Source organism: Diadema setosum, chromosome 16 (assembly GCF_964275005.1).
Source record: "Diadema setosum chromosome 16, eeDiaSeto1, whole genome shotgun sequence".
Lineage (NCBI taxonomy): Eukaryota > Metazoa > Echinodermata > Echinoidea > Diadematoida > Diadematidae > Diadema > Diadema setosum.
The window spans coordinates 18069937-18086068 of record NC_092700.1 but is presented as its reverse complement, the minus strand read 5'-3'; the positions used below and the strand labels follow the sequence as shown (position 1 = coordinate 18086068).

Sequence of the window (16132 nt, the reverse complement as noted above, 5' to 3'; positions counted from 1 at the left end):
CGAACCACGAGGGGTCGGCATCATTGTGGCACTGATTTAACAATATTCAACATTTTAGAGACAGGATGTGTGTGTCAGCATTTCATAAATTGGTTTGGTAACTGGCAGCAAGGCCACTCACCGTCATGTCGGCAACTTGTCCAGACATCTTGGTCCACTCGAAGCCTGTGATTTCGTGGTCGTCACTACTCTTTGACCCGTTGAGGGTGGCGAAGTTGACCGGGAGCTTGATCTCGACGTCGGGGCCGGCGTTGGCATGAGGCTTGTAATCCTCCTCTGCAGGCAGAATCATTACGATATGAGTTAAAAGATGGAGAAAACATACTCTGCGATGAACATACATTTTATCAATATATATGTCTCAACAAAATATGAAATTTTACCCAAAAAAAGGTATATATTCTCATTAAACTGTAATGAGTACACAACTTAAACAGAAGAAAAAATATCATAGTACAGTACAATGCTGAAAATGGGAAGGAAAGCTACAGAAGTATATGAATGAATATAATCCTATGGATAATTTGTGCTAAATTTGCAGATTTATGTAAATATCAACTGAGCTGTACATGGGTACTTACCTTCTTTGACAGTCACATTGGCTATTGTGGAGTTTGAAGCACCATCATAATCAGTGACCGTCAGCCTGCAAGAAAACAGTTGGGTTGTTACAGGAATAATACATTGCACAGTTTGAAAGGTGAACCACACCACAGGAATGTAACAGAGAGAGCATCAATCTCTTGTCTGTAATTTTATCCATGCCAAAATTTCTGGTCTTACAGTAAGCTTGTGGTCATGTAAAACAAGAGTAGAGAGTAGATTTACATCTATGTAGGGCAATTTGTCAATCAGTTGCAATGAAAACATCTCGACAGAAGAATTTCATGAATTACTACTATTATTATTATTTATTTGACCAGGTAAAGAATATAGGATACATATCATAAACATAACAGACATGAAACAGAAACCAGAATGAACATTACAAAGGAATACACTGTACCGTACATGTTACGCAAAATGAAAATGAAATAAATGGAGACAACATGAGGGTCAGGGCACACATAAGTAAAGACATTTACTATTGCCCGAAGGCATGTGAACCCACACATATGTTGCCCCTAAGAAACATTTAACAATCATTCAAAACTAAAAGATTATCACTCAACCCCTGATCCCCACCCCTTAACGCTATGGCCCACATCAAACTTCAAAACATGAAAAATAAAATAAAATTCCAATATAATCATCCAACCATTGACGTCATGGCCCAGAGCAAAAGAATTTGAAAGAGTTGAGAGGTTAAAAGAAAGAATAAAGGATACTGTGCTAGAAACCAGCCTCTACAAAATGAAAACTATCAGTCCTACCTGATGAGGTAGACCCCTGGTTTCAGGTCGGTCAGCTGGAGTGTGTCCTGGTCACCCTGGATCTCGTGGTCACCTATCGGTCCCTTGAACTGCTCCCACCTGTAGCTGGCTATTCGGCCATTGTCGTCGTCCGTGCTCCCTGTGGTCATCAAAGGAGAGGATCGGGCAGAACTGTCATCGACTGATGGCGATCAATTGTTGTATGTACCCGTGACAGTTTCGATGACGGACTAACATTAGCCATTGTTTGAGAAAGATGACAGCCAATCATCGAAACTGTCACAGGTAAATACAGCAACTGCATGTGTTTAGAGAACTCTTCACCTATATTCATCAACCATCCTTATGAACAGATTTTGTGGTATCATCTATTGCTTCATGATAGCAATGCTTAGAGATGTGCTTAGAGATGCATTATTAGGGATACATCAATTTCTACACTTCACTAAGTATACTTTGCATATGGCAGGGCTTAAGATTAATTCTTTCTTCCTTTCTTTTTCTAGTGGCCCGATCCAGACACTAAGATTTTTTAATCAACATTTTTTTTTTTGCAAAAAAAAAAAGAAATGCAGTGGCCCAAAATAGAAGGAAATGTAAGAATGCTTATTGAATTTCAGCGGCCCAATCAGGCCACCAAAAGATTTAAACTTTTTGGAAATTTGGTGGCATAACTTCAATTCCTAGTAGCCCCGGGCCACTGGGTCACCGCTAATGTCAAGCCCTGCATAGGGTAACGGCACATCAATGATCATAAAAGGTAGGTCACTACTGAAAGTAGAAATTATTTCCCATTAATATAATAATCATACAATGTAACTTTGAGCACATCCAAATTTCACCTGGGACAGGGACCTATAATACATTCAAAATGAAAGTCAATTTGTGATCAAAAAACAAAACAAAAAAAAAACAGCTAAAATGTTATCCGATCAATATATGATCAGTAAATCTTAATTGGTTACTCTCTGATTCTCTGACTGAAAGTCTGAAATACAGGCACTCGGCTAAGATTTGGGTTGACATAGTAATATGTTTAGACAGCAGATGTATACCTGAGCCGTCCAGGATGGTATCCGAGTTTGGGAGGGTGACAACCTGAGTGCTTGGCTGGATGACAGCGACTGGAGGCTGGTTGATGCGGGGAGGAGGGATGACCGTCAAATTAACCTTGGCGGTGCCGTAGGAACGTGAGCCCGTCACCTCGACCTTGAACTGGTAGAAGCCAGCTTTGAACTTCAGGAGGGGGAAAAAAATTAAAAGTGGTCAGGTGTTAGAAATTATGCTAGAAATACAACCATTTTTAAATGCAGAATAATGTATCAAAGCTCAGATGAAATGAAGGGCTGTGAATAAACATTTTCAACAAAGATTTTAGGAGAAATGGTGCGACTTTGCAAAGGTGGGATCAATCATGAAGGATGTTTTCATTTTCATTCTTCTTTCATACAAACTGTATCTCCTGATCACTGAAGGTACTTTACAGTCATCTTAAAGGAAACATCCCATAGTTTTAACATTATGACTTGTGTGTGATGGTCAAGGCTTGTATGACGCCACATATATACAGATAGCTATTGAGGTGCTCAGTTCTAAATGCAAGACTCTTTTCTGTGCTACTTCATCCAATGTAGATGAAGAAAGCTTCACATACAATGCATCCCTGAAAGAAACAAAGGGAACAGCTGACTGGCATAATCCTACATTTGATGAGTTTGATCACGAAACAGGTCGTACACAGGTTCTTATTATCTTCACTGCTATTTGGCAGCTTTAATCACAAAAATCTCAAATTAACATGAAAGGAATTAACTCATTTTGCAATCTATCTCTTCATATACCCCACACAAAGACTGATTTTGAAAACTAAACAAAACAAGACAAAACAGAGGGACCCCACATAAAGTATAAGACTGATTTTGAGCCCAAAAAAAAATAAATAAATAGATAAATAACAAAATAATTTGGAAGCACTGCACACTCCACCACAATCTAAAAGATGCATTATTTGTCAAGGACAGGAGAGGGCACCACTCACATTAGAGAACTGCATCTTGGGGTCATCCTGGCCAGAAGAGGCCATTTGAACAGCACTCCCCTCCGGTTCGCTCACAACGCGGTAGGCGTACGTGTAAGGCACCTCGTCGGGCGGTTCCTCCGGGATCACGAAGGCGATGAGGCGAATGGTGTTCTCGTCAGGAAGCTGCAGGGTGCGGCTGTCGCCCAGCGACACCACCAGCTGTACGACTGAATTGGGATGGAGAATCGTGAAGGGTTATAGCACTTGAAGGGTGCGAGGGAATAAAATGCCACATTCAGAATTTAAAGAGGTAGCACTTATATAAAGAAATGTGTTTCTTTCTTTTTTTAACATAGAGCTGCAGTAGTGTTATGATTTTCATTTTGTTCAGATCATTACAAATTTTTCTTCCTTTGTTATTATGAATATATCCCCCAATATTTTGCAAATATTGAAAATGTACACACACAGGAATCATCTTACAGTTAGAAATATACACCCTTCAAATCTCCAGAATACTTAAAAAAAAAAGAAGAAAATCTCAAGGATTTTGAGCTCAAGGTGATTCAAAAATAAAGGAAAAAAATCTCTGATATAATCAAGAGTCTATTTCACTCACAAGATTCCACAAAGTTTGATGCATCATCTCATGAGCTGCTTCAAATGGAATAGAGTGCTTGCTCAAGTGAAACATTTATTTCATTTTCAAGAACTGAGAAAATGAAGATTGGTTTCTAGTCATGTATATGTACTACTTTACAGAGAAAATAAGAGCTTTTTAGTGAAAGTTATTTTGAAATTCTTTCAGGGTAATGGTAGATGCTTGTAATAACAACAGAGGATAATTCTAAAGTCTGGTAACTTATGTTGTTTTTGGTGACTCTTTTTCTGAGAGCAAGATGCATGTATCTAGTACAATATATATTTAAATGGGTTCTAATATCTATAGCCGGCGGTATATCTGAAGAAAATGAAGAATTTATACTGAAATTTTTCTTAGAGTAAGATGTCCCTACATACAACATAACAAACAGCAGTTTTACACTCACAATGTGATGATTTACTACTTATAATACCCAAGATGTAATGTAAGAAAATAACTGCAGACAATGCAAAATATTCTATTCGAAAGAAGTTAGCATGAGCACCAATGAAGTATAGACCTCACTTCAAAACAAAAGAAGCTACAGACATACATTACAGAACCAAACCCAAAGTCAGAGAAACAGATTCACAAATTCATTGATGATTGGCTAGTATGTGCTGGTATATTGAATCAAGTTGAAGTCATGTCAAGGGCACTCTTAAATAATGTTGTTGGTTTTTGTTTTTTTTTTTTCTAATTTCAACAATTGTGAGCTGTGTGGTCCCATTGCTATTGCATTCTAATGAAGCTACAAAAAAAAAGTGATGAAAATGATTGTCAAATCAACCTAAAACATCTACAATTTATGTACATCTGTGAGTGACTAGATTTACCAAACTACGTTTTTGCAGAAGACAGTTGTTTGTTTCTGCGTGCCATACTTGCATACTGTATAAAACATGATATATTCGCGGCATGAAAATTTGCAAATTGGAGCTGACAGCCTATTTTGTGGCATGAAATTTTCGCAAATTGCCACTGGCGTTAAATGCATATAGTGTAGACAAGAACTTTCGTGTGCATCTTAATTTCGCAAATTTTGGCACTCTCAAAATTTGCGAAATTAAAATGCAAGCGAACGCTCCTCACCTTACAGTACCCGATTCAGTTGCTGGCTTGCCAATTTTGAATATTTTGCTGGAACAGCCGCACACAAATGAATGGATAAATCGCAATAATGCCACAGCACACTGAAAGCGTCAAGCCCGATTCCATTCCTTACACATTACAACACAGTAGAGCTTGCAAATCTCTTTATAAAATGACAACTGTGCAGCACAGCATTTTCCAGCATAAATGCTTAATATATAAAGGATTAAATGGCTTTCAAAAATCAGAATGTCTTCCGAAAGTGATCACGTATTGTGGTCTCCGAATAGTGTGGCCCTGAGGAAGTTTACACCAAGGTACACAAAGAGTTATGTAACTCAAATGTAAAATGCAAATTTCTAGCATGGTTATATCTATTCAGAGATAACTGAACAGTGACAGTATGATTTTAGAAATATTTGCATGTTTGACTGCACATGTACAGTCCACTCAGCATAAGTTAAAGGGATGGTACAGTATTGGTGGAGATTAAAATTGGGCTTTAACTTTTTTGCGCGATACCAAGAAAACACTTATGAAATAGTACAGAGCATACCATTTTAACAGGAATTCAAAGTTTATTTGATAAAAATCGGGTTTGAAATAGCTGAAACATCCAAAAACAAAGTAAAACAAAACAATCGTAATAAAATGTGGGTCCCACACTTTATTAGGATCACTCTGTTTTGGATATCTCGGCCATTTCAAAACCAATTTTCATCAAATAAACATTAAATCCCTCTAAGAATTACATGCTCTTTCATATTTCAGAAGAGGTTTCTCACTATCTCACCAAAAAATGATAAAAAGCCCTGAATTTAAGTCTCAACCGAAACTATGCAATCCTTTTAATCTTGAGGGAATGGAGGAAAACACATTAACTTTTAAGGCAACATCTGACTTCTGCATGTAGAGGAATAACAAATATAAGGCAGTGAATGTAAGTTGGGACTTTTATTTTCATTGACAGTGCAAATTATTTGGCATATGATATGCCACTGACTTACGCGAAGTTGACTGTCTTCATCCATTTGAAACTAATGGTGAAGCTCTGTACAAGTTATTTTAATATGTTTCTGATTTGAGCTACAAGAACATGATATGATGTCTAAACCTTCCGCTTGAAACCTCTGCAATATGTCATCATCACTTTGTTACCATAATAACAGGCAACGAGTTATCTTGAATCATAAGCACTCTTTTAATGACTAATGGACTTTCAGTCTTTTACGATCAAGTCCTTCTGATTTACGACCCTTTTTGCTGTAGGAATTTAAACATGATAGCAAATCAGCAGGGCCCACTTCTGTATGACAAATAGTACACCTACTAATACCTACACTGCAAATATCTTTTATGCATGCTAAGTTGCAATGTCATGATGACTGCTAGTAAATTACCGGTTTGCTGAATAGATTATATTTTGTTTTTTGTTATAGTAACCCAATGTTTCAAAATGAATGCAAAACTAATCATGCAATGGGTCCATGATCAATAAGGGCTCTTTTTTTCCTTTTTTTTGAGAAGTCACAGCACTAAAAGATAGTTTTTGTTTGTGTTGTTCGAGGGCTTGGGAGAAAGAAAGAAATATAAGGAACTCTCATATAATGCAGATAGAGCAACCAGCACCATTTCATACTTACAGATAGACTATTAAGAGCACCATACCACCCAAACATACTACATGTGCTTCAACTCACTTCCCAATTTGACTACATGTAGGATACAGAAATTGCGGCATCAGGCATGTATGATATAATTAAAGTAATACAGCAGTGTGTGGATCCTGGCCAGGTAAGCATTATTTTATCATCAAATACCTGGCACACACTTATAGATGTTACACAGACATCAGACCTTCCCAGATACACACAACAAACTGATGACCAAATCAGCAGCAATTACAACAACAGAAAGGGGGCATGCATGTTTAAAGGTACTTTTGTTTTTGTTTTTTTCTTTGGGGGGGGGGGGATTGCCAGAGATTTTCCTCTTTTTTCCTGTGGGCAAGCAAGAGGTATAACATATGTACCATCCTGCAAATCAAGATACAGACATACAAAAAGAAAAAAATAGAAAAAAAGAAAAGGCTGGGAGGGGAAAGGGAAAACAGCAAAGGTAAAAGCCTATGAGAGCACAAGATACGAGGCAGTTGCATTGTTACAGAAGATATATATTTGTTTCTTTACAATAATTTACATATATAGTATGATGCAGACACATACTTGCTCTGCAAACAAAACAAAAAACAAAGAAATGATAATAGAGGACAGGTCATAATTATCTTTTCCATTTGGACAGGACCTTTTTTTCCTTTGCCAAACTTTAACCCATTGAGGACAAACTGATTTGGCTCTAACATGCATTTCTCAACTACAACTGTCCGAGTTTCCTTGGGACTAGGCTAACAGTTTAATACAGCTGTGGTCAAATTGGGGGGGGGGGGAGTGCTGGTAGAGGTTATTTTCTAGAGGGTTCCATGCTCAACTGAGCACACCAAATCCATCTCCACTCACTACCCTTTGACTACTAAAAATAGGAAGGGAATCTCCTTAAATGCAAGCCTGTATAATCCCTTTATTTCTCCTTCTTCACCATTTCTATTACTCTTTGTTTGGTGGACATACAAAGGGACTGATGTGAATTTTGTCCCACACTGTGCCTTTCAGGAGATCACATGCAGCATTTCCTAATCCCTACCCTAAAGAATCAAACGACACTAACATCTGCACCTTGAGGTGACTGGATGGAACTGAGAAAACTGTGTGTGAAGTTTCTTCCAGACCGACACAAAAATTCTTATAGTATTCCCATTTCGTGCTGATTTTGTTCAATACTAATTTGGTAATTAAAGGACAAGTTCACCTTCATAAACATAAGGATTGAGAGAATGCAGCAATATTAGTAGAACACATCAGTGAAAGTTTCGAGGAAAATTGGACAATCAATGCAAAAGTTATGAATTTTTAAAATTTTTGTGTTGGAACCGCTGGATGAGGAGACTACTAAGGCTCATGATGTCATATGAGTACAACAGTATAAAGAAAATGTAAAGAAAATTCAACATATTTTAACTTTTTTCGCATAATAAAAGAGCACGTGACTTGCCTTAAAGGCAATGGGAATAATATTACCCATAACATATGTCAGGAATGAGTCAAGGGAATGTGTACTTTTTTCAAAAGATGAAATTTTGTGAAATTCTCTTTATATTTTCCTTATATTGTTGTACACATGTGACATCATACACTGCAGTAGTCTTCTCATCCAGCAGTGACTGTACAAAAACTTCAAAAATTCATAACTTTTGAATGGATTGTCCGATTTTCCTCAAACTTTCAATGATGTGTTCTACTAATATTGCTACATTCTCTCAATCCTAAATGTTAATGAAGGTGAACTTGTCCTTTAAAGATGAAGAATATACTAGTAATGTATTTTTTCTGCTTTCTTTCCCTGATTTCCATGTTCATCTGTTCATGATCCTATGGCACAAGACACACAGGATTAAGTTTTACGTCAAAGGATCTTGATGAAAATATTTTTCAAAGAAAAAGAAGGAGATAGAATGGTCATCCATCAGTCATTTCTTTTCACAGCTTGATGAAAGAAGACAGCTTTGAGCTCTGGAACAATACAAACACAGACTAACCTTCATGCAAGGAACTCAGTAGAATTTAATTTTTTCACAATTTTTCATTCACAGCTGAAAGAAAATGAAGCTTTCCAACATGCACATAATCAGCCTCATATGCTACATAATAAAGACTTGGAAAGAAAATAAGGTGTCACTATGAGTGTATATACACGTATCACGTTCATATTAAAGGTATAACACATTTCTGTAATTTGTTTAACTGCCATCACTGCCTTTCTCCATCACAAACTCTGTTACAAATATCTTTTACAGGCTTCTTTAGACTACACCTTTCTCTTCTTAAAATGTGTAGGGGGATTAAACTAAAAGAAGGGGTTCTTCACTTCCACGATGGACAGCAAAAGCACCGACTTATATTAAATTGTTAAATTCAAATTTAAATCAAAGTTAAATTGTACTTGACATTTTGATGACTTTACAAGATATTCGTTCTACTACACTACATCCTCCCATACATGCATATCACACATATCAAAATTGTAGTAAATTGGGCTTGCCATATTGTAAGAAAAGATACCAATTGTGACCGTGCACCTCAAAACGAACATAAAGTCGCACACACTGATTTTGCGTGAGGACTGAAAATAAGTGAAATGGGTCAACCTAGCCGAACTTGATTTTTTCATATTTTCTGAAAGAGCGGGTCTTCTTTTACATTATGCTAAAATTTGGTATCATAAAATGGGCAGGAAAGTATGTTTTTTTAGCAGTTTATCTCGAACATTTTTGGTAGAATAGTGTGATTAGGTGTGTCTTTAGAATCCCTTTTTCATTTCTGAAAAACCTTGTCCACACTCTTCACTTTCAACTCTAATAACTTTTGAAAGGATAGTGCTACTGCTTTGAAAGTTGGCATGAATTATGGACAGAATGTGTTAATGAGGCATGCTTAATTTCAGTTTAATCTGATAATCCCTTCATTGTTGTTACTCTGGTGGTTTACTTCCTGTTTTTTGTCCCATTCATCGCACAGCCAGCACGGTTTGGTAAAGATTAAGCGCTTGAATAGACACTGTACTTCAGAGCCTCTTTTCTCAGTTCATACTTTTCCTGAGTTTGTGCTTTCTTTCCAATATTTAGATAGGTTAGGAGAGTCCATTTGATTTGAGTTATACATCATTTTAAAGCTTAAAGTCTGCTCTTTCAGAATATGGTCTTAACTAAAAATTGATATCTGGCGACTTTTTGTTTGTTTTGAGGTGCAGGGTCACAATTATCTTTCGAAGTTCTTGTCTTCTGATACTGTGTGACATGATTGGAAATGTAGATCAGTATGCAGACTTTGCATATAAATCCTTTCTTGCAGAAAACTTCTTTTCTCCTTCTGAAATCTAGAAGAATTTCAAACTATCCATGGAACAAATCACTGGCTCATGATGAATTCTACAGAACCATGCATGCTCTACAAATGATGAAAAATCAAAACTTAATGAACACATATAATATATAACATTCATATCAAGCAAAATGAAGAATATCGAAGCTAATGTCAGTCAGCATTAAAGGTCCACTGTGGCTAATCTGAAGACGAAAAGTAAGTACACGTACATGAATATGACAAAGTCAATAACTTGCACAGAATTATTTAGGGAGAGGGGGGAAGGAGGAGGCAAAATGAATAAGACACTCACATGGAAGAGTTTTAGCAGAAGCTACTGAAGTAGAAGTAGGAGAAGTTGTTGGAGCAGGAGGCATGGTGGAGGGGTTTGTGGGAGGTGCAAGAGAAGAAGCAGCTGCAGTAGTTGGCTCATGCAAAGAGGGGGTCGAGCCCTGGGGCGGGGCTCTGCTAGCTGATGAGGGGGAGGGGCCATTTTTTTTACCATCAGACGTATTCCCTGCACCACCAGCGCCGCCGGCCAAGTCAGTCCCTATGTACAGACAGATGTATGAGGTATTTAATATGACATTGGACACCACTGTTGTACAAACTAGTACCACCATAGTATTAAAACATTCTTAACAAAAGAGGTAAAAAAAAAGATAATTCCCTAAGGACAGATAGATGCATGATGTATCAAATATGACATTGGACACCATTTAACTCACAGATCACTCTCTAGTATTCAAATGTTGTACCACCATGTTGTACAAACCAGTACCACCATAACAATATTAACAAAGAAGAAGGTAAAAAAACATGATTTAGAAATACAGGTAAAGGATAGGTGTCATATGACGAGAAACAGGGAACGTAACAATAGGAAGTTCAGAGAAAGACACGAAGATTAATGAAGGAAAGGTATGATTACAAAGGAAAAAGAATTACACCAAGGAGGCGGTGAAAGTTATTCCTCATACGCAATGTACCAAACGCTAATCACACCTGACAAATTTAATGCTATGGCAGGTTAATTAAACTGTTACTTTAGTATTGGAGAGAAATGCAGGAACCTTAGAAACGAAGAGATACTTATACGTACCAGCAGATGTAACACTTTCTTATCTATTTTCTGCAGGAGGGTGTGACCATCTTCACACAATGAACTCAAGATGTAGACATTCAATTTGGCTTTCACAGACAATACATACAGGGATTCATGCCAGTTAGAATGAAAAGAGAGTGTCTGAAATAGTATACATCCACATGTACAGTATAGCTACTGTACTTTGTATACAAAAGGGCCTAAACTCTGATCCTACCAGGGCCTAAATTCAGGTTTTTGCCTTAAAAAAACTGGCATCCCTGACGATGTCTTTAAAAAAATAAATCAGATAAAAAGAATGGCATCTGATAGGTTTCATCGAAACTGGACCAGAATACAAAAGTTACTGTATTTTAAAGTTTCCCATGTCAATGCCACAACACAATTCTTAGTCTTCAATTCACATTTCCTCTACACTTTGCATTTTAATTTCCCTCAAGCCCAGAGACAAAAGGCTTTCATCCAAGAACTTTTGTTCAGCAAATTTTTAAGTACATTAAGCTACAGTAACTCCATGCTTGATAATAAATAATAAAAAGTTGACATACCATTGGATGAGCTGTCTTCACCTTTTTTCTCCGGCACCGCTATCGTCGCAGCGGATGTCACTGGCTGTGGGGTCTTTTCTTTTGCTACAACAAGTGTACTCTGTCATAGAATATGGAGCAAAGAATTCTATTAATATGATTATACTGAAAAGCCAAAATATTTGAATGGAAGGAAACATTCCCAAGGCAAATCTTGCCTATATCTTCTACGCATAGAACAAAAAGTTCTACTGCTGGCGAAGCAAGAACCGTTGAGTATCAGTATCAGAATATCAGTTTCACATCCCAGATCACCTTTTTGAGGACCATGGCAGTTCCCGAGCTTCTACAGCTTGTGACGCAAGAACTGTGGAGTATCAGTACCACAGTATCAGTTTAATTTCCAAGATCACATATTTGAGGCCCATGGCAGGTCCTGCATGCCTCTTGCAGAACAAGAACTTCTACAGTTGGCAAGGCAAAGAGTGGTTTTAAAAGTATCAGTACCACAGCATCAGTTTAACGTCCAAGATCACCTCTTCAAAGATTGAGGACTAGGACGGGTCCTCCATGCTTCTTCTAGAACAAGGAAATCTTTAGTTTGATTAATCCTCATCATCTAAAGCCAAACAAGAGTACTATGGACCACTCTCTCCCACTTTGGAAGCTCTGATACCAACTGCCCTAAAAGATCTTGCTCGAGGGAGCAAACCGCCTTAGTGATACAGAAATGTGAGAGTACTCACCGTTGCCACGGTAACGTGATCAGGCGTTGTGGCAGTCGTGTCGTTCAGTCCAAGAATTTTCCCAGCATCCTTCAGAGAATCTGTAAATTTAAAGGATGAGTGAAAGAATTAACAAAAAATAAATAAAGATTAGGTTAGGATATTTCTATCCCAATAACAGCTGCTGGTATTGTAAGAGAACTTGGTGAATGTGTGTAGAATAGTTATAACAAAAATAATGATGGATGTACAATAGGTTAGGAGAAAGAACTTCAAGTGAACATTGCATTTCATGTTTACTTTATACGAAGCTTGTCCTGAGAGAAACTTACTAATTGTCATTTCGATCAGAATGATAATGAGAACATCCGAATACAGATCGAAAATTCTGATGACAGTCAAGAGTACGTACTTGTACATACTAATCAAAACATCAACTTAGTTTCTGTGGGGCTTTTTTCAGGACCACACTTATCCTAGAAAGAAATTCTATGTGTTGGACAAGGAAAGAGAAAGAACTTGCTGAGCATCTGGTGATCAAAATTTCCATGTGACAAAAGGACCATATTGTGCACAAGGGTCTGCTCGATTGCTCTAAAAGTATCATGTACAAGGGTTTGCTTTTAAGATTTACTTTCAGAGTTGAAAAATTGAATATCATGCCTGAACCTGAATCAGGAACCTTGACCTGGCAAATAGGATTTTTTGTTTTTCCATTTTTATATCAAGAAGATGTGTATGCAATGTGTTTATAAAAACAGGCTTTGGTCAACCAGAAGAGCTACATCGTACAAGTTCAACTTTACAGTTGTGTACTGATACACAGAGTGAACTATGTATGTACAGTTGTATACGCAAACTCAAATTTTATAGGGAATACATTCAATACTTCTCCCACCTTTTAATAAGCAAGGGCTTTTAAACTTTTTGATCAGACAAACTGCACAGTCAGCCATGGACAATGGGTACAATGTAACTGACGTGATCACATTCTTTACAAATTACACAAGATTTTCAACTACAGGAAGGACAAGGATTACACTTCTCTTATACATTGTAACACTTGTTACTGAATCATAGTGGCACATACATTAAGTCATGGCTGACTGCATCACTGGCACAATTCCATTTTTTTTTTCAAACAAACTTCAACTTTGGAGGGCACATGCACAACAATTCGGCATTGTTTACCCTTTCCACAATTTAGATTGCTTGATGTCAAAGACTTTGAGCCTCCTCGTAAACATCGAGTCCCCCCCCCCCCCCCCCCCCCCACCCCACTTTACGTAATAAACAACACCTCTTTTTAACTGATTCTTCAAAGTTTGTGACCTTGGCAGGTCTGGAAAATGGCTTCTTTAGAGATTCAATAAAACCTTGTCAATCACTGGAAGAAAACAAACATAAGAACACAATAGAGTGCCAAATCATGAGCCAATATGACCAAGCAGGTTCACAGTTTAAGGCTCCTTGATATTGCACAAGCAATGAAAAGAAAGAAACGAAAACTGTGATCCTATTACTACAGTTCCTGTAGATCAAACAAAAATCAGAGAAGAACATGTATACAAAGCTGTATTTGGTTTTTTTCATATGAAAGAGTGCGACTCTTTCAAGATTACACTTTAAATTGGTCATAATACTGCCTTAGCTTTCTTTGAAAAGGATTATATATAAATTACAAGATTTGGATTCCATTCCTTCATTGAAGGGACTAGGAATGACACCACATCAATTCACACAGTACAAAAAGAGTAATTATAGACACGCAATATCATTTTCTGGAGTCTCAAGCTCTTCATTGAATGAATACTTCACAGCAAACATGGGATAGAAAAAAAATCAAAAACACACATGAAATTTTGTTTGAAGACATTTTCTCTCATTTGTTGGGAGCAGTGCACAATACAACCACAGGAAAAAAAAAATCACAGAAGACACATTTCTACAAACTTTTTGACTTGTCAGTGAGGGTAAATACACGTTGGGGGAGGGGATAGTTAAAACACAGTCATTTAGATTTAATGATGCTCTATGTTGTACATGTTCACATTTTATGACTGCAACCAATGCTCAAGTGACTGTTTTTAATACTGAGTCTGAACGGAGATTAAATGGCCATAAATCTGAATAATTTGCTAACTAAGGGAATAGTATCGGGCAAGACTACCCTATCATTAACCTGTTGAAGACTACATGTAGTCCAGAGTTTACTTGGGCAGGTGTCTATGGGAAATGTGTGTTACATCAAAATCCACTCTTCCTCAACAGGTTTAAATGCATCCACACAACTACTGCTGTGATGGAGGAAAGATATAAGGTTTAACAACCCGTAAATTTGCTTCCGTGGTCTCTTTAAAAACACATTAATCATGCAAACACAGCACGCATTGCAACAACCTAATAATTCACTGGTACCAGTGTGTCCATATGGTTGACTGAGAGAGAGTACATTACAATGACGATGAGTATTTTAATGCATGTTTACCGAGCCAAGATCAGAACATAGTGTGCAACCTTGCCATATTTACTTCCCTAAATGTCAAGTGTGCATTGACATTTTGGTCCCTACATCGAGGTATGAGAAATTTCTTATCAAAAGGGGGGGAAAAAAATGAGGAAGGGAAGAAATAAAGAATACTGTTTGCATCCCAATTCATGTAATTTGGATTCTACACGCTTCTTGCACCTCCTTGTACAATAGCAATCCAATTTGAGCTGCCAGTTAAAAGTTTATTCCCATTCATGTAAACATTTTCATCTATACCAAACTGCATGCTGACAAATTGAGAATTCACACTGTGAATACTTCTTTTCTACATATTTTCTTCTTTCTTATCTGCCACTAGGATCACATATATTTTTCACAATGGAACCCAAGATTAAGAATCTGGAGAAAAATACAAAAGTTGAATGGGAATGCCCAGGAGGGCAGTGACAAAACACGATGAAATATGAAAGCTTTGGATTAAGATTTGGATATGTCTCAATGTGATATCAAAGCACAATTAACATTCAGTAACTAAGACTATCTAGAATGCATATTATGTAAAATTGCAAAACAATGTATGTTTTTGTGTGCACAGGGTTGAGTACCATACACTATGTGTCTTTGTGATACATTATAGTAGATACAATGTAAATGTAATATTATGATAGACAGTCAATGGACTTCTTTCTTTATACAAGAAATAGGTACAGTGCTGTAAATGATACTGGGCACTGTAAACAGTTTGTATTGCTTTCTGAATGGAAGTCTGTCTGTGCATATGACATGAAGATAAAAGGAAGAAGTCATAACAAAATAGTACTTAGTAAAATGGTGATGAAATTATTTTGATAAAAATAACATAATAATGATGATGATGATGATAATAACAATAATGATAATAATAATAATAATAATAATAATAATAATAATAATAATAATAATAGAAATAATCATAATCATCATCACTTTGTAACTATTAAGATTCTTTTGGCCACATAAGTGATGATCACAGACTGGTATCATGAATCAATACACGTCAACATGTATAACTTGCATGGCATAGTTCCCTACAATCTCCTGCACATTTGACTTCACTGCAAATTTTCTTGATACTGTGTATATAGATCTGGTAACCATTTCTTCTTTTTTTTCTCTCTTTTCAATATGGGATCAACGTAAC

General features: G+C 36.9%; 1 protein-coding gene across 1 annotated transcript in view; it reads right to left on the bottom strand.

Moving 5' to 3' along the window:
* The window catches only part of LOC140239645 (dyslexia-associated protein KIAA0319-like protein), a 70274-nt gene that overhangs the window by 22714 nt on the left and 31428 nt on the right, over window positions 1-16132 (bottom strand). The window contains exons 7-14 of the mRNA XM_072319475.1: window positions 12483-12562; window positions 11758-11857; window positions 10418-10654; window positions 3405-3620; window positions 2429-2602; window positions 1374-1512; window positions 582-646; window positions 122-276 (exon numbers count right to left, since the gene is read on the bottom strand). Of these exons, the coding sequence (XP_072175576.1) occupies window positions 122-276; window positions 582-646; window positions 1374-1512; window positions 2429-2602; window positions 3405-3620; window positions 10418-10654; window positions 11758-11857; window positions 12483-12562 (1166 nt within the window). The remainder of the gene's footprint in view (window positions 1-121; window positions 277-581; window positions 647-1373; window positions 1513-2428; window positions 2603-3404; window positions 3621-10417; window positions 10655-11757; window positions 11858-12482; window positions 12563-16132) is intronic.